This window comes from Calliphora vicina, chromosome 3 (genome assembly GCF_958450345.1).
Source record: "Calliphora vicina chromosome 3, idCalVici1.1, whole genome shotgun sequence".
NCBI classification, from domain to species: domain Eukaryota; kingdom Metazoa; phylum Arthropoda; class Insecta; order Diptera; family Calliphoridae; genus Calliphora; species Calliphora vicina.
This window is the reverse complement of record NC_088782.1, coordinates 123,717,367-123,735,984: the sequence shown is the minus strand read 5'-3', so window position 1 is coordinate 123,735,984 and position 18,618 is coordinate 123,717,367. Positions and strand designations below refer to the sequence as shown.

The 18,618-nt window shown below is 21.9% G+C and overlaps 1 protein-coding gene across 10 annotated transcripts in view; it reads left to right on the top strand.

Annotated features, from left to right (window-relative positions):
• Positions 1–18,618, top strand: part of nuf (rab11 family-interacting protein nuf) — a 140,028-nt gene that overhangs the window by 117,037 nt on the left and 4,373 nt on the right. For 8 of the 10 annotated variants that reach the window (XM_065502773.1, XM_065502776.1, XM_065502775.1 and 5 more), the window contains 3 exons: positions 16,488–16,622; positions 16,699–17,152; positions 17,212–17,339. In XM_065502773.1, coding sequence (XP_065358845.1) covers positions 16,488–16,622; positions 16,699–17,152; positions 17,212–17,339 — 717 coding nt within the window. Of the gene's footprint in view, positions 1–16,261; positions 16,396–16,487; positions 16,623–16,698; positions 17,153–17,211; positions 17,340–18,618 lie in introns of those variants that run through there. The other 2 variants (XM_065502780.1, XM_065502781.1) reach the window with 2 other exon arrangements.

The following is an 18,618-nucleotide window of genomic DNA, read 5'->3' as shown; positions in this document are numbered from 1 at the left end:
AATTTTGTGATTTATTCAAAATTACAAAATGTTGCTAAGGAATGAGAAATGTTGCTAAGTCAATTTAATGACTTTGAACTACAAAAACACCTTAAACATAAATTAAATGAAATTTTCTTTTTGAAACCAAAAAATTTTTAAATGTTGCTAAGTATTAAAAAATGTTGCTAAAGAATTTTACAGCAACATGTTGCTAAGAATCTAAAAAATTTATAAAAATTTCTCTTCTTGTTTAATTTGTTTCATTTAATGAAAACATTTATCCAATTTTATAAATTATTCAAAAATTACAAAATGTTGCTAAGGCATGAGAAATGTTGCTAAGCCAATTTAATGACTTTGAGCTACAAAAACACCTTAAACATAAACTATATGAAATGTTCTTATTGAAAACAACAAATTTTAAATGTTGCTATGAATTTAAAAATGTTGCCAAACAATTTTACAGCAACATGTTGCTAGAAACATAAAAATTTCAATGATTTTGAATATTTGTTTTCTTTATTTTATATAAATCCAAGAATTTTTTATAATTTTGTGATTTTTCAAACAAATTAAAATGTTGCTAAGCTTGGCAAAATGTTGCCGAACCCCATGATATGATTTGCAATGAACATTATTCCATTTTTTTTAGCTGAACTGAAATTACCTTTTTAAAAGCAGTTATTTTGAAAATGTTGCTCAACATTTCAAAATGTTGCTAGAAATTTTAATATGGAAATTGAGCAACATGTTGCTAGGAATTTGGAAATATTATTAAAAATTAAATGTTAAAAACGTTTATGGTAGTTATTTCTAATAAAATCATACGATTTTCATTGTTTAAAAAGAATTTAAAAATGTTGCTAAGCTAGGCAAAATGTTGCCAAGCCCATGGCAAGTTTTTTAATGAAAATTTAACCATATACTAAACTGAAATAGAATAGCATTTTTAAAAGCAATAATTTTTGCAAATGTTGCTCAACATTTAAAAATGTTGCTAGACATTTTTATATGGAAATTTAGCAAAATGTTGCTAGGAATTTAGAGATGTTATTAAAAATTAAATGTTAATAATGTTTATGGTAGTTATACCTAACAAAATAAAAAGATTTTCGTTGTTTAAACAAAATTTAAAAATGTTGCTAAGTTGGGCAAAATGTTGCCAAGCCCATTGCATGATTTGCAATGAATATTTGTCCATTTTTTAGCTGTAATTAAATGTCTTTATTAAAAGCAATTATTTTTGGAAATGTTGCTCAACATTTCAAAATGTTGCTAGACGTTTAAAAATGTTGCTAGACATTTCTAAGTGTAAATTTAGCAAAATGTTGAAATATTGATACAAATTTAATGTTTAAAAAATGTTGTTAAGCTAAATTTCTTTTTTTTTTAATTTAAATTTTGCCAATTTTCCATTTATAATTTAATCTTGCTATAAATTGCTTTAATTTTTAAAATGTTGGCTCCCTAATTTTTTCAATTCATCATCATATACAAATGTTTATTCTGGTTATTATTGTCTTGCTGATCTCATTCATGTTTATATTGTGCTTGAAATGTTCATACATATTTTTTGCATATTCTTCTAAATATTTATTTTGCTAATAATTGTTTATTTTTTTTCCGAAAACTAAATTCAATTAGTTTTTATTAGAATTTTTTTTTTGCTTTAACAATGTTTATGAGCAAATTTTACATGCATACATTTTCTAAGGCCTCGTAATAAATGATTTTATTTTTGAAACTAAATGTGTTCAACATATGTTGCTTAAAAAGGAATTTTGAAATTCAAATACTAAGAAAAATTGTAATAAAATCGATTTTGTTGGAACATTTCTTACAAAAAGAAACAAAATATTAAAATTTTTAAAACAAAATCTTTTGTCTTAGCTTTTCTTTCTAATTTGTTTTGTTAGTCAATGACCTTTTCATTTCTTTTAATAACTTAAAACTAATTGCTCAAGTGTTTTATTTCTTTAGCCCTTTACTTAACTTTTCAATTTATATTTACTCTTAAAAATTCCTTTTTAATTGTGTTGATGTCCATATGTCAAATGTCTGGAAACAAAATGACATAAAACACTTGTTGCCACTTGATGTGTATTAAAAATAAATATTTCTTTATTTAAACTCAAAAACTTTAGGCAGCATTAATAAAGAAAATTAAGTGATTTGGTAAGAGAGATAAAAATATATAAAATGTTAAGGGAGTGAAAATGCAATCTGTCAAAAAAAAGAAACGAAATGCAGATGTAGAAGTCAAATATATAAAAATATAATAAAGGTATCAAACAAGTTTGAAAATTAAGATGTTTTATGTTGAAATCATTAGAAAAATTCTTTAGAAAACTGTAACATAATTAGTATATACAAAGTTACACAAAAAACACTCATTTAAGAAAATTACAATTTTAAAATGTTTACTTAATTGTTATTACTGTCCGTCCAATAGATTTCTTGCCTTTTGTGCTATATAATATTGAAAAATAATAAATTTCAAAAACATGACCTTTGACCTTTAAATAGAAAATTATGAAAAGTATTAGAATTAAAAGAAATTTTTATTATTTTCTTAAATTCAATTAATTTGTTTAATTTTTTGCCAATGATCAACTTTAAATAAAAATTTTTCACAAATTTGACCTTTGACCTTGAAATAAAAAATTGTTTATTTCAAAAGAAATCGACGAAAATTATTATTATTTTTAATTTCTTTTAAAATTATACTTAAATTTTTCATAAAATAATCAACTTTAATGAATTTAACCTTTGACCTTTAAACAAAATATTTTAATTTGTAAAAAATGTAACCTTATTTTTAATGATTTTAAAATATCTAAAACTAAGCCGACTAGAAAAGTATTCAGAAATGAAAATTAATGGATTTTTAAATATTTGACCTTTTACCTTTAAGCTTAAAATTTTAAATTGTAGAAATTTTTTGTAAATTTTTAATGATTTTGAATGGTCTAGAACTAAGCAGCCCGGAAAAGTATTTAGACATACAAATTAATTGATTTTTAAAAGTTTGACCTCTGACCTTTAAATACAAAATTTTAATTTGTAGACATTTTTTGTTAATTTTCATTGATTTTGAATGGTCTATAACTAAGCAGCCCGGAAAAGTATTTAGACATACAAATTAATTGATTTTTAAAAGTTTGACCTCTGACCTTTAAATACAAAATTTTAATTTGTAGACATTTTTTGTTAATTTTCATTGATTTTGAATTGTGTAGTGAAAATTAATGGATTTTTAAGTAAATGACCTTTGACCTTTCAGCACAATATTTTAATTTGTAGAAATTTGTTTGTAAATTTTTAATGATTTTGATTTGCCTAGAACTAAGCAGCCCGAAAAAGTTGACAGAAATGAAAATTAATGGATTTTTAAGTAAATGACCTTTGACCTTTCAGCACAATATTTTAATTTGTCGAAATTTTTTGTAATTTTGTATTGTCTAGAACTAATTAGCCCAGAAAAGTGTTAAGATATGCAAATTAATTGATTTTTAAAAGATTGACCTTTGACCTTATTTTAAAAAAAACTTGTAAAAATCATAAAATTCTCAAATATTTTGCACAAATTTTATATTTCTTAATCTCTCTAAATAATTTTCTTAATTTTAATGTGAAATATTAGTGATTAAACAATATGACCTTTGACCTTTTTTCATAAAAATTCAAATATGTAAGATTTTTTAAAATTTTTTAAATATTTTTTTAGCTTAAAGAGTTAATCAATCACGTTAACTATTTGAATTTGTTAAATTACTAGTTTAAAAAAGTATGAACTTTGACCTGAATTGAAAAAACTTGTTAAAAACCTCAAAACTCATATATTTTAAATTTAAACAAATATTTTGTTTAACTTAAATTTAAAATATTAGTTATTAACGATATGACCTCTGACCTTTACTATTAAATGTTAAATTTTTGAGAATTTTTTTATATTTAACGCATGTCGTTTAACGCTTTTATTGTGTGTTTATATGTTGTTTATACAAAAATTCTATTTAAATATATCTCTAACCAAATAATGTCTACCACCTAAATATTTTGAAATTTATTTATGACATGATGATTTTGCCAGAAAATTTTTTGGTGTTTTATATCTAAACAAAAACTGCTGCTGCTTGAAATCTTGTCGAGCTTTCAAATACACAATTTCTTTCTTATATTTTATTTTATTTTCTGTTACACTTAGTTCATTGGCCATTTTTAGGGCGAAATGTAAAGAATTTTGTTGAGAGACAGACAGCAGAACAAAATAAGAAACAAGACAATTACTACATTTAAATTTAAAATGAAGACAAGTATTTTGTATGCAGACAATGTGCAAATATTGTGGTTGGGCTGAGAAATGGTTAAAAGTAACCCAGCAAAATTTTTGCGAGGAATTAAATATTAAAATGTAACTTAATAAAAACATTTTTAAAATACTTTGTAAACAAATTATTCATTAAATTTTGAAACGACCCTCGTATTATTATTAAAATTTATTAATTTGCAAGTTTAGCTATTGGATTTGGAAGATAATTAAAGAACATTTTTTGAGTTTTATTGATTTTTCAATTTGAGGTCAAAGGTCAACATTGAAAAAATTCGTGCATATTCAAAGAAAAATTAATTTTTTAGCTTTTCTATAAATAGCTTTTCTATAATTTTTAGCTTTTCTATAATTTTTAGCTTTTATATAAAATTTAAAATGAATTAATATTTCACAAAAATTTAAAATGGCGAAAAAGTTATTTTTTTTTTTTTAAATTTATTTATTTTTATTTTGTATTAAAGGTCAAATATGTGTTAATTTACATCTTAAATTTATTAATGGGACTCATAAAAAAATATTTTTTTTAATATAATTTGTTGGTAAAATGTCAAAGGTCATCTGTTTAATATCTTATATTTTATATTAAAATTAAGCAAATTATTTAAAGAGATTCATAAATATAAAGTTTGTGATAAAAATTTGAAGATTTAAGGAATTTTGCCAAACATGTTTTTGTTAATTTTGAAACTGCCCTCGTACAATTTTTTTTGAAATATGATAATGCTTAAAAAGTAATTAGATTGTTGAAAAATCGTTTAATTTAGCAGATTTATACAAAATATTTTGCTGAATTTTCAAACCACCCTCGTTTAATATGTAAAGGTTTTACAAAATTAAACAATTTGTAAGTTATAGTATTTAGTTTTTTTAAACTAACATAATTTTTAAAATTTATTTTAAAAAAAATTCAAGTAATTTTGAAACTGCCCTCGTATTTTAAGTAGGTTTTATTTAGCAAAATACAATGAAACTGAAATGAATTAATTAATTGAAAAATCGTTTAGATTTAACAGATTTTTACAAAATATTTTGCATAATTTTTAAACTACCCTCGTATAATAAGTAAAAGCTTTACAAAATTAAAGAATTTGTAAGTTATAGTATTTAGTTTTTTATAAACTAACATTATTTTAGGAATTAATTAAAAAAAATTTAAGTTATTTCGAAACTGGCCTCGTATTTTAAGTAATTTTTTTTAGTAAAATACAATAACACTGAAAAAGTGCTGAATATGTGTATAAATCGTTTAGATTTAGCAGATTTTTACAAAATATTTTGATGAATTTTCAAACAACCCTCGTATAATAAGTAAAAGTTTTACAAAATTAAAAAATTCTTAAGTTATATTATGTAGTTTTACTTAAACAAACATAAATTTATGAATTTACTTTAAAAAAATTTAAGTCATTTTGAAACTGCCCTCGTATTTTAAGTGGTTTTTTTTAGAAAAATACAATAAAGCTGAAATGAATTTATTTCTAGAAAAATCGTTTAGATTTAACAGATTTTTTACAAAATATTTTGCTTAATTTTGAAACGACCCTCGTATAATAAAGTAAAATTGTTTAAAAAACAAATAATTTGCAAGTTATATTATTTATTTTATTAAAACCTTGAGATTTCTGAGAGTTTTGGGAAAAAAAATCAGTTAACTTTGAAACTGACCTCGTATTTGAAGTATAATAAATTCGTATAATAAAGTAAATTTGTTAAAAATGCAAATAATTTGCAAATTATATTATTTATTTTAATGAAATCTTGACATTTCTGAGATTTTTTGGAAAAAAATTCAGTTAATTTTGAAACTGACCTCGTATTTGAAGTAAAATTTGTTTCAAAAAAAGAAAAGTTAGGCTTAAATTGTTAATAGTTTTTTTGAAACACATTAAAATTAACAATTTTTAACAACATTTTTTGCATAATTTTGAAACGTACCCTCGTATAATGAAGTAAAATTGTTAATAAATTAAACAATTTTTATGTTATATTATTTATTTTATTGAAATCTTGACTTTTCTGAGATTTTTGAGAAAAAAATGCAGTTAACTTTGAAACTGACCTCGTATTTGAAGTAAAATTTGTTTAGAAAACGTTAGTTATGCTGAAATTATTATTAGTTTATTAAATATACATTCAAATTAGCAGTTTTTAACAAAATTTTTTGCATAATTTTGAAACGTACCCTCGTATAATGAAGTAAAATTGTTAATAAATTAAACAATTTTTAAGTTATATTATTTATTTCATTGAAATCTTGACTTTTCTGAGATTTTTGGGAAAAAATTTCAGTTAATTTTGAAACTGACCTCGTATTTGAAGTAAATTTTTTTAAAAAAGAAAAGTTAGGCTGAAATTATTATTAGTTTATTCAAAATACATTAAAATTAGCAGTTTTTAACAAAATTTTTTGCATAATTTTGAAACGTACCCTCGTATAATGAAGTAAAATTTTTAATAAATTAAAAAATTTTTATGTTATATTATTTATTTTATTAAAACCTAGACATTTCTGAGATTTTTGGGAAAAAATGTCAGTTAATTTTGAAACTGACCTCGTATTTGAAGTAAAATTTCTTTAAAAAAAAGAAAAGTTAGGCTTAAATTGTTAATAGTTTTTTTGAAACACATTAAAATTAACAATTTTTAACAAAATTTTTTGCATAATTTTGAAACGTACCCTCGTATAATGAAGTAAAATTGTTAATAAATTAAACAATTTTTATGTTATATTATTTATTTTATTAAAACCTTGAGATTTCTGAGATTTTGGGAAAAAATTTCAGTTAATTTTGAAACTGACCTCGTATTTGCAGTAAATTTAAAAAAAAAAAGAAAAGTTAGGCTTAAATTGTTAATAGTTTTTTTGAAACACATTAAAATTAACAATTTTTAACAAAATTTTTTGCATAATTTTGAAACGTACCCTCGTATAATGAAGTAAAATTGTTAATAAATTAAACAATTTTTAAGTTATATTATTTATTTCATTGAAATCTTGACTTTTCTGAGATTTTTGAGAAATAATTTCAGTTAATTTTGAAACTGACCTCGTATTTGAAGTAAAATTTATATAAAAAACGTAAGTTATGCTGAAATTATTATTAGTTTTTTTGAAACACATTAAAATTAACAATTTTTAACAAAATTTTTTGCTTAATTTTGAAACGACCCTCGTATAATGAAGTAAAATTGTTAATAAATTAAACAATTTTTATGTTATATTATTTATTTTATTAAAACCTTGAGATTTCTGAGATTTTTGGGTAAAAATTTCAGTTAATTTTGAAACTGACCTCGTATTTGAAGTAAAATTTGTTTAAAAAGCGTTAGTTATGCTGAAATTATTATTAGTTTATTAAAAATACATTAAAATTAGCAGTTTTTAACAACATTTTTTGCATAATTTTGAAACGTACCCTCGTATAATGACGTAAAATTGTTAATAAATTAAAAAATTTTTAAGTTATATTATTTATTTTATTAAAACCTTGACATTTCTGAGATTTTTGAGAAATAATTTCAGTTAATTTTGAAACTGACCTCGTATTTGAAGTAAAATTTGTTTAAAAAACGTTAGTTATGCTGAAATTATTATTAGTTTATTAAAAATACATTCAAATTAGCAGTTTTTAACAAAATTTTTTGCATAATTTTGAAACGTACCCTCGTATAATGAAGTAAAATATTAAAGAAACTTTATAACTAACAGGTAATATCATTTATTTTAATTAAATTTATACATTTCTAGGAGTTTAGCCCAAAAATTTTAGTTTAATTTGAAACTGACCTCGTATTTAAAGAAATATTTCTTTAAAAAAAAAGAATAATATATAAATTATTTATAAGTTTTTGAAAATACATTTTAGTTTAGCAACTTTTTAATAAAATATTTGTTTACTTTCCAAGTGACCCTCGTATAAAGAAGTAGAAGAGTTTAAAAATTAAACACTTTCTATGTTATGTTATTTATTTAACTTAAACCTTAACAATTTTAAGAATTTAGCTAAACAAATTTCGGTTAATTTTAAAACTGACCTCGTAATAATAAAAAATATTTTTGATGGAAAAATTTTAAACATTCTATTGCTTTTTATTTTCTTTTTTTTTAAACAAATTTTGAAATTTACAAAATTTTTTTGTCATTCTCGTGTTCTAATTTTCTTTAAAAATAAAATTAAAAATTTTTCAGAAACTTTTTTGTCGATTTACCCTGTAATTTTATCAAAATTCAAAATTATTTGAATTTTTTTTCCCCAAAATTCTTAAATTTTTTTTTCAGGTTTCCAACTTTTTCCGGCAAACTCCTTTTAAGTTTTGTAATTAATTTAACAAATTCTCCGAAAGTGTTTACAATTAATTTACTGGTGTTTAATTTTGTCCATCTCTATTTTTGCCTGCTAAAATTTAATTCTATTTTAAACAGAAAATGTTTAGGTTTTTGTGGTAGTTTCTTGTTTTTTATTTCATTCTTTTGAGGCCGTTTAGTTGCTGTTGTTGTGTTTTTGATGATGTAAATTTGTATTTGTTTTTATTTCGCCACACATTTGCCAACAACATGTGAATAAAACCAACAACAACAACCAGCCTAATAAACAAATCAAGCAAAAACAACAATAACTACAGAGACTATGGCCACCCAAAAAAGAGAAGAAGAAGTAGAAAAATAATATAAAAATAAAAACAAAAACATCAGGCAAAAACACACAAAAAATTGGTGAGTTTAAATAATTTCGGTTGTTTAATTTAGTTTTGTGGCCCGTTCGGTTCAACGCAGTGTTGATGACGTTCGCGATCGTTCTGATTTTTTAATTTTGAGATAAATTGTATCATTCTTTGCTGTCGTCAATAAATAATGTTTGTGGTCTTGTGTAATTTACAAACATTCAGTTATTAAACGCCATTGTTTTGTAGTGTTTTGTTATTGTTGTTTAGTTAAGCTTCGTTTAAGAAAACGACGAAACGAAACGTGTTTAAATTGAACTGTTATTGTTGTTGTTGTGGTGGTGGCAGAAATTTGAGTAATTTTGATTTGTTTTGTTTTGATGGTGGGAAATTCGTCATTTCTCCCCTTTTTCTCTCTCACTCTCTCCCCCTACTATGTTAATGGTTGGTTCTTCTTCTGCTGCTAACGGGTTTAGTTTTCAAAGTCGCGTTTTGTTGGTGTTGTTTTGTGGTCGTCTTAAAAGTCATTAACTTTTTGAATTGTTTATGTTTTTTTAAAGACAATTATTAAAGAAAAAAATATAAAATTGTTTTAAAAATCTAATATGATCACGTTTTATCTAATTGTGGTTGGGTGGTTGGTTGGTTGGTGTATGTGAAATTATTTATTTATTTTTTTTATCAAAAAGAAATTAATTGAATTTAATAGGAAAGATACCTATTTAAACATAATAATAAGTGCAGTTTTTATTGTCATAAAACGACAACACAAAATGTAAAAAATAAAGAAAAAAAAAACTGCACCACAACCAAAAAAAAATTAAAAGTCAATGATCTTTTTACAAAAGTTTTTTTTTATAAAAGCAAAATACAAATAAGTAGGTACTAAAACGAAACCATTTCGGTGAAAAATAAGTAAAATAAATGAGGAAATATGCTGAACAAATTAAATGAAAGCTCTTAAAAGTCCCCCCTGAACAAATTTTCCTACAAAAGAAGCGACATTTTTAAAGAAAAAAAATTCAAAATTTTAAAAATTTCTTTAAGAAAATTTTAAAATTTGTTAGATATTCTACTCAATATTAATAAATCCGATATTTTTTTTACACAAAATATCAATTTTCAATATGATTTATTTGAAAGAAATTTAAAATTTCTCAAAAAAAATTTTAAAATTCAAAATTTAATTTAAAACATTTTTAAAATTTTAAAATTCAAAATTTTGATTTTTGAAAATATTAATTTTCAATATTAAAAAAATTCTATAATTTTTTTTATTGAAAAAAAAAATGGAAAAAAAAATTTAAATTTAAAAAATTTTTAAAATTTTAAAATTCAAAATTTTGATTTTTGAAAATATTAATTTTCAATATTAAAAAAATTATTAAATAAAAAAAATTATAGAATTTTTTTAATATTGAAAATTAATATTTTCAAAAATCAATATTTTGAATTTTAAAATTTTTTTTGAGAAATTTTAAATTTCTTTCAAATAAATCATATTGAAAATTGATATTTTGTGTAAAAAAAAATCGGATTTATTAATATTGAGTAGAATATCTAAAAAATTTGAAAATTTTCTAAAATTTCTCAAAAAAAATTAAAAAATTCAAAATTTTGAAAAAAAATATTTAAATTTTAAAAATTTCTTTAACAAAATTTTTTAATTTTCAATATACAAAATATGAATTATTGAAAAAAAAATTTTCAAATTTAAAAAATTCTAAATTTTTGAAAACAAATTTTAATATTTTTTAGGTTTTCTATTCAATTCAATCAAAATATCAATTTTAAATATGTTTTATTGATAAAAAAACTAATATTTCTCATGTAACTTGACAAAAATAGCAACAAATTTTCGAATTTAAAATTTTTAGAGAATTTTTTTTTTTAAAAAAATTCAAATTTTAAAAAATTTCTTTAACAAATTTAATTTTTTTTTAATAAATCCTACCTTTTATTACACAAACTATCAATTTTAAATATTTATTGTTGGAAAGAAAACTAAAATTTTGCATGTGACTTAACAAATTTAGAAAAAAAATTTTCAAATTTAAAAAAAATATTTAATTTAAAAAAATTCAAATTTTAAAAAATTTCTTTAACAAATTTACATTTTTTTAAAAATATCAATTTAGAAAAAAATTTAAAATTTTTGAAAAAAAATTTAAATTTTAAAAATTTCTTTAACTAATTTTAAAATTTTTTAGGTTTTTTACTCAATAAAATAGATCCTACATTTTTTTAAAACAATTTATCAATTTTAAATATGTTTTATTGAAAAAAAAACTAAAATTGCTCATGTGACTTGACAAAAGGTAACGACAATTTTCAAATTTAAAATTTTTGAAAAAAAAAAAAATTAAAAATTTTTTAATTCAGATTTTAATATATTTTTAGGTTTTCTACTCAATATTAATAAGTTTTATTAAAAAATAACTACAATTTCTCATGTGACTTGACAAAAGTAGGAAAAAATTTTCGAATTTTAAAAAATTCCAAATTTTTAAAAAAAATTTTACAATTTTAAAATTTTTTTTTTAACAAATATTAGATTTTTTATGGTTTTTATTCAATATTTAAAAATCCTAAATTTTGTTTACACAAAATATTTATTTTAAATAAAAACTAAAGAAAAAAACTTAAATTTTTCAAGTGATTTAAAATTAATTTCTAAGTGAAAGTAACCATTATAATTCTAAGGATTAAAAGTAGACTTCAAATGATATTTAAATCATTCAAAACCAACATATACTTCAAAAGTTATGAGCTTTCAAACTCGCATACTTTCTGAATTTCTTCAACAAATTTGAGTCTTAAATTTTAAAAATTCTTAACATTTCTTTAACAAGTTTTAATTTGTTTTTAGTTTTCTACACACTTTTAATTAAAAGAACATTTTTTACAAAAAAATAAAAATTTTAAGTAGGTATTATTGAAAAACAACTTAGATTTTTCAAGTGATTAAAAATATATTTCTAAATGAAAGTAACAAATGTAATTCAAAAGAATAAAAGTAGACTTCATCACCTATCAAATATTGTTTAAATCTTTAAAATCCTACATTAGCTTAAAGAGTTATGAGCTCTCAAACTCTCATATTTTGTGAATTTCTTCACCAAGTCACGAAATTTTTTTTTTTTTTCAAAATTAAATTTTTGCTGAATTTTGCTGAAATTTGTATATTTTAAGGGTGTGTCAAGCAAAAACTATTTTTCAAAACTATTTATTCTTATTCTAAACTAATTATTTCATGAAGTCTTTAGGGACTAGAAATTTTCCCACTGAGTATTAATAAAGAACTACCATCGCTCTTTTTCCGCTGGCATATCTTAAATTTTTATCGCTTTTGCTTTTTTTTAAAAACAACATATTACGCTTTAGTTTTTCTTTTCATATTTCCCTAGATTTTGCAATCTTTTGTTTATTGTTTATTTTTTCTCTATATAAAATTTAATATATTTCACACTTTGTTTTATATTCTCTATGTAGTTTGGTTTGTTTTTTTATTAATGAGTTATTAAATGACTGCTGTCGTTAAATGGAAAAAAGCTTCTTTTCCAGTTGTTCGCCAATGCATTACCATTTAGTAATTTTATTTTAGTTACACCCGCTTTTTATCAGAAATTCTCTAGACTCCTACCCACTCACACAATTCCAAAGAAGTGCTTGTTGCTGTCTTGCTGTTAATGATTTCATATTGGAAATGAAATAAAATAAATAATAAAATATTATTTATTTAAGAAGCGGTCGTTTGTATTAAGTTAATGAAACATCAAACAGGGTGTTTAGGTTTTGAAATATTTAAATGGATTTTTTTAAAACTGTTTAAAATCGCTATCTTTAAAAACCATAAAACCAAAGTTTAATTTAAAGGCTATATAAAAGCTTCTTTTAAAGGTTGTAGCAAACGCTTTCCAAAAGTTTTCTTTAATAATTATATAAGAAACATTATTTAAAATTTATACATTTATATAAGAAACCTTATTTGAAAGTCAAAGTTATTTAGAAAGCTTTCTTTAAAAACTATAGAATAAAAAAACTACAAAAAACAATATTTAAAAGCTTTTTTTGATATTGATATATAAAAAAGCTCTATAAAAAATTTTTTGCAGAAGCTCATTTAAAGTGGTTATAAAAAGCTTATTTTGGCAGCTTTTATTAAAAGCTCATCTATATAGGGATTATTTTAAAGCTTTTACAAAAACCAACTTTTTTTGAATATTCAATAAAAGTTTGTTTTAAATGTTTATCAAGCTTTTATAAAAAAAAACAAAGCTTTTATAAAGGCTCACTTAAAGGTGTTTTTAAAAGGTTTATAAACCAATTCCCAAAATAATCTCTTAAAAACGCTTCTAAAAATATTATAAAGCTCCTATATAAGCTTTTATTAAATATTTTAATTCAAAAGTTTACTAAAAGCTCTTTTTAAAAATGTTTAAAATAAAGCTTTTATAGTTTTTTTAATGAAAAAAAACAATTTTAAAATGTTTCTATAAAAAACTTGCTATATAAATCTTTTTATAAAGCATCTTTGCAAGATTTTATTAAAAATTTAAATTGCAATATTTAATGAAAGCTGTTTTTAGAAATAGAAATATTATAAAGCTCTAATATAAGATTTTATTAAACATATTAATTCAAAAGTTAACTAAAAGCTGTTTTTAAAAATGTATTTTTAAAGTTTTTTTTTTATATGAAAAAAGCTCTTTTATAATGTTTGTATAAAAAAACTTGTTAATGACATTTTTTTATGCATTAAAAAGCTCCTTCCTATACAGGCTTTTATTAAAAATTGTAATTCAAATATGTATTTACTAAAAGTTCTTTTTAATAATGTTTAAGTTTTTTAAGTTTTCTTTATACGAAAAAAGCTCTTTTAAAATGTTTAATATCTTTTTGAAAAAGCTTTTAAATATAGCTTTTTACATTTTTTTTAAAAAAAAAGCTTTTTAAATAACTTTTATTAGAAACTTGTTAAAAGCTTTTATAAAAAAATTAAAAAAAAGATTTTTAAAAGCTCTTTTTAAATTTTGTAATAAAAGTACTTTTTTTAAAAAAATTGTTTTTTAAAATTTATATAAAAAATTTTTTTTTAAACAAAGTTTTTATAGCTTTTGATTGACCTTTAATAAAAAACTTTTTAAAGAAAGCTTTTCATTGACTTTTTTAGGATGATTTTTTTATAGCATTGAAAAAACTTTTAAAATAATTTTTATTAGAAACTTGTTAAAAGCTTTTATGAAAAATTAAAAAAAGTTTTTTTAAAAGCTCTTTTTTAAATTTTGTAATACAAATATTTTTTATTAAAAAAAGCTTTTTTAGAATTTTTATATAAAAAAATGTTTTAAAGAAAGCTTTATATAGCTTTTGATTGACCTTTCATAAAAGAAAGCTTTTCATTGAAATTTTTAGGATGATTTTTTGTATAGCATTGAAAAAGCTGTTAAATTCATTTTTATTAGAAACTTGTTAAAAGCTTTTATAGACAAATTAAAAAAAGTTTTTTAAAAGCTCTTTTTAAATTTTGTAATAAAAATCCTTTTTTTAAAAAAAGCTTTTTTAAAATTTTTATATAAAATTTTTTTTTAAAGAAAAAAAAATTTCATAAGAAAAGCTTTTTAAAGAAAACTTTTCATTGAACTTTTTAGGATGATTTTGTATATAGCATTGAAAAAGCTTTAAAATAATTTTTATTAGAAACTTGTTAAAAGCTTTTTTTGAAAAATGAAAAAAAAGTTTTTTAAAAGCTCTTTTTTAAATTTTGTAATAAAAATACTTTTTTAAAAAAAGCTTTTTTAAAATTTTTATATAAAATTTTTTTTTAAAGAAAGCTTTATAAGCATTTTAAGGACATTTTTATGATAAGATTTGTATACCATTTGAAAATAATTTTTATTAGAAACTTGTTAAAAGCTTTTATTGAATAATTAAAAAAAGTTCTTTTTAAAGTTTGTAATAAAAATACTTTTTTTAAACGCTTTTTAAGCCAATTTAAACAAAATTATAAAAAAGCTCTTCTATAGGTTTTTATATAAAAAGCTATTTTTTAAAAAAATTATGGTAAAAATCATTTATTTTAGTTTTTAAAGCATTTTTTATATTTTTTTAAAGCTATTTAAGATTTTTATCAAAAAAAGCTATTTAAAGTCTTACTCAAGACTTTAAATAGCTTTTTTTGCTTTTCTAAAAATTGGAAAGCAGGAGCTTTTATGATTATCCTATTAAAATGTCTATTTTTAAATAGATTTTATATTTTAGTTAGTTTTATATTAAAATTAATTATTAGGAAGCCGTTTCTAAACAAAGCTGATTAAAAATTTGTGTATGAAAGTTCCATCAAAGCTTTAGGCAAAACATTTGGAAGACATTTTTTTAAAAGCTTTTTTTTTAATTTTTAATTGTGTAAATAAAGTTTTAAATCGTTTGTAAAAAAGCATTAGAAGCTTTTATAAAAGCTTTTTTACAAAAGATTTAAAGCTTTATTTACACAACTTAAAAATTAAAAAAAAAGCTTTTAAAAAAATGTCTTCCAAATGTTTTGCTTAAAGCTTTGATGGAACTTTCATACACAAATTTTTAATCAGCTTTAAAAAGTTATTTTAAAAGTTTCATAAAAATCTTAAAAGCTTTTATGCTAAAATTGGCAAAAATTATGAAATTTCTCAAAAGCTTTTAAATTTGTTAATATGTTTTGTTAAAACAAATTACTAGGAAGGGTTTGTGTTGTTTGTTAAAAATCTTGAAAACTGTTTTGCTAATTTTTAGCACCCAGTATAAATTAAACATTTTCTTATCACTGCAAGTTTTAAATTACTTGTCTAATGAGAGAGTTTGGAGAGTAAGAGACAAAATGCCAACATTTTTTTTTGTTTTTTTTGCTATTTTAAGTGTAAAGAGAGTGTTGAAAAAAAACACATTTTATGATTAATTAAATTTATGAACTGAAAAACAATTTTATATTTTTTTAATAAGCAAAACAATTCAAACAAGCAACAAAGTGCATTTCAAAAAAAGATGCAGTAACACCAAAGATACACCAACAAAAGGCAGTAGGAAGAGATGCAAATAATTAACGCCTTCTTCGTTTAAATATTTCTTTTTTTTAGTTTTCACAGTTTTATGAAAATGAGTCTAATAAACAGATGAACGCGTGGATAAATTGAATGTTTCGAAATATGTATGCAAAACGTTAGCAATCAAGTGGCAAGTGTTAGGAACATGCTAAATGAGTTACTGCTTTGTGGAAAATATTGAGTTTTTTCTTTTTTAAATTCAATTAAAAAATAAAACGGTTGGTTTGGGATTTTTGTTAAGAAAAATTTTGAAATTTAAGACAAATGTTTGTAAAAAGCTCCATGGCTGACAGTGTAGTGGATGATGTATTAAAAGATATTTTATGTTTGAAAAATAATTGTGTTAGTATTGAGATTTTTAGAAAAAAATTTAAGAAAAAATAATTTTATATAGAATTTTGATTAATTTTTGTTTTTTTTTTATAAATTTGCAGCTGGAATTACTACAGCGTCAGGTAACAGATTTAACGGATACTAAAACCACAGTGGAGGATCTGACTTCACGCACAAAAACCGAATATGCGGTGTTGCAGGCCCGCTATCATATGCTGGAGGAGCAGTTTAGAGAAGTAAGTTTCTGTTTTCTTTTTTTATATAAAATCTTAAATTAAATATTTATTTCTCTCTCTCTCTCTCTTGCTTAAGGCTGAATTCCGTGCCGAGGATCGTTTAGCCGAAGAACAAAAACGCCATCGTGAGCTTCTGGCTCGTGTGGAACGTGAGGCTGCCCTACAAAACGAAAACTGTCAGATTAAAATCAAAACCATAGAAATCGAGGCCAATGCCTTGCGTGAGGAGAATCAACGTTTGCGTGTTTTGTGTGACAAACAGGCCAATGATCTGCATCGCACCGAAGAGAAATTCGAATTGGCTAGAGATCAAATTGTAGTGCTGCAGCAAGATCTAGATGAGGCTGAGCAAAAAGAGCGTAAATATGAACAGGAAAAGAAAACCTCCGAAGAACTAATGCTGGAGTTGAGTAAAGAGCTGGAGCGTTTAAGAGCCGAAACAGGGCCAGCCATGCCCACCACCTCCCCCGAATCCATAAGACTGGAAGAGTTACATCAAGAGCTAGAGGAAATGAGACAAAAGAATAGAGGTTGGCTTTAATATTTAAAATTTATTTAAACAAAAACTCAATTAAATTTTATTTTACAGCTTTGGAAGAACAAAATGAAGAACTGCAAGCAGCTGTTTTGACTAGAGGCGTGGAAGAGGGCCGCCATTTGTTAAATGGCACCTTAAATAGTTTGGCTCAAGAATTGGAAGAAATGTCACAAGCTCAGGTGAGTTCAAAACAAACCTAAATTCTTTTGTTTTGTGGCAAATTAAAAAAAGCACTTTTTTTAAACCAGCACCTTTTGAATTAATGTTATTGCATCATAAAAGCTTTTATTTTCATTTAAAACACAAAGAAAAGCTTGAAAGTTTGTTCAAAGCTTTCATATTCAATTTTGCTTGTTTAATTGCTTTATTTACTTAAAAAGCTTTTTTTTAAAGCTTTTTTTTTTTGCATAAGCCAAGTTTGAAAGTTTATTCGTAGCTTTCTTATCAAAGTTTGCTTGATTATTTGCTTAATTTACCTAAAAAGCTTTTAAACTGATGTTGTACTCTACAAAGCTTTTATTTGTTTGACCTAAGCTAGGCTTTTTAATACAACTTGCATGTCTTTTTTAGCATCTTAACTGTTAGTTTTTTAATTTAAAATTGTATTTCTTTTTCTAAATTAAAGTTTTTTAGAATTTTGGGGTTTTACAGTCATATTTCCCTAAAGCTTTTATTGGTTTATATCAATTTGTTATTAGAAAGACTCTAGTTTATATAATTAAGGTCCTTTTTAGGTATTTTCTTTAAAAGCTTTTAAATAATTTGTCTATGGAAGTCTTATTTTCTATGGAAGTCTTATTTTCTATGGAAGTCTTAAAAACTTCCATAGAAAATAATGAAAACAGGAATAAATTTTTGTGTTTAACTATATCAGCTATGTGAGGGAAATTAGTCGATTTGAAAGAGTGTAAGGAATTTCGTTCGTTTAAAGATTTTATTGAAACATTTTATTAAAGCTTTTATTAAACGTTTTGAAAGCTTTTATTAACAAGTTTTAAAACTTGTTTTTTAAATGTTTGAAGATTGTAAACTTTTTAAATGTTTTAATGGAACTTTGAAAGCTTTTACAAAAAAAAAACTTTTCAAGTCACTATATAAAGCTTTTATTTAAATTGTTTAAAGCGTTCATAAAAACTGTTTAAATATTTTATTAAACATTTTTAAACTTTTTTTTAATAAAATGTTTAAAGATTGTAAATTTGTTAAAGCTTTTCTCGAAACTTTTGAAAGCTTTTATGACAAGTTTTCAAGGATTTTATGAAATCTATTTATGTGTTCATTGAAACTTTTATTAAAACATGTTAAAGCTTCAATTAAAAATTGTTAAAGCAATAATTTTTCACAAAATTTATATTAAGCTTTTAATTATTTATTAAAGCTTTTTCAAACTTTTTCTGCAGCCTTTTAATAAAACATATTACGGAGTTTTTTTTAAAGCTTTTAGAGAATTTTAGATTT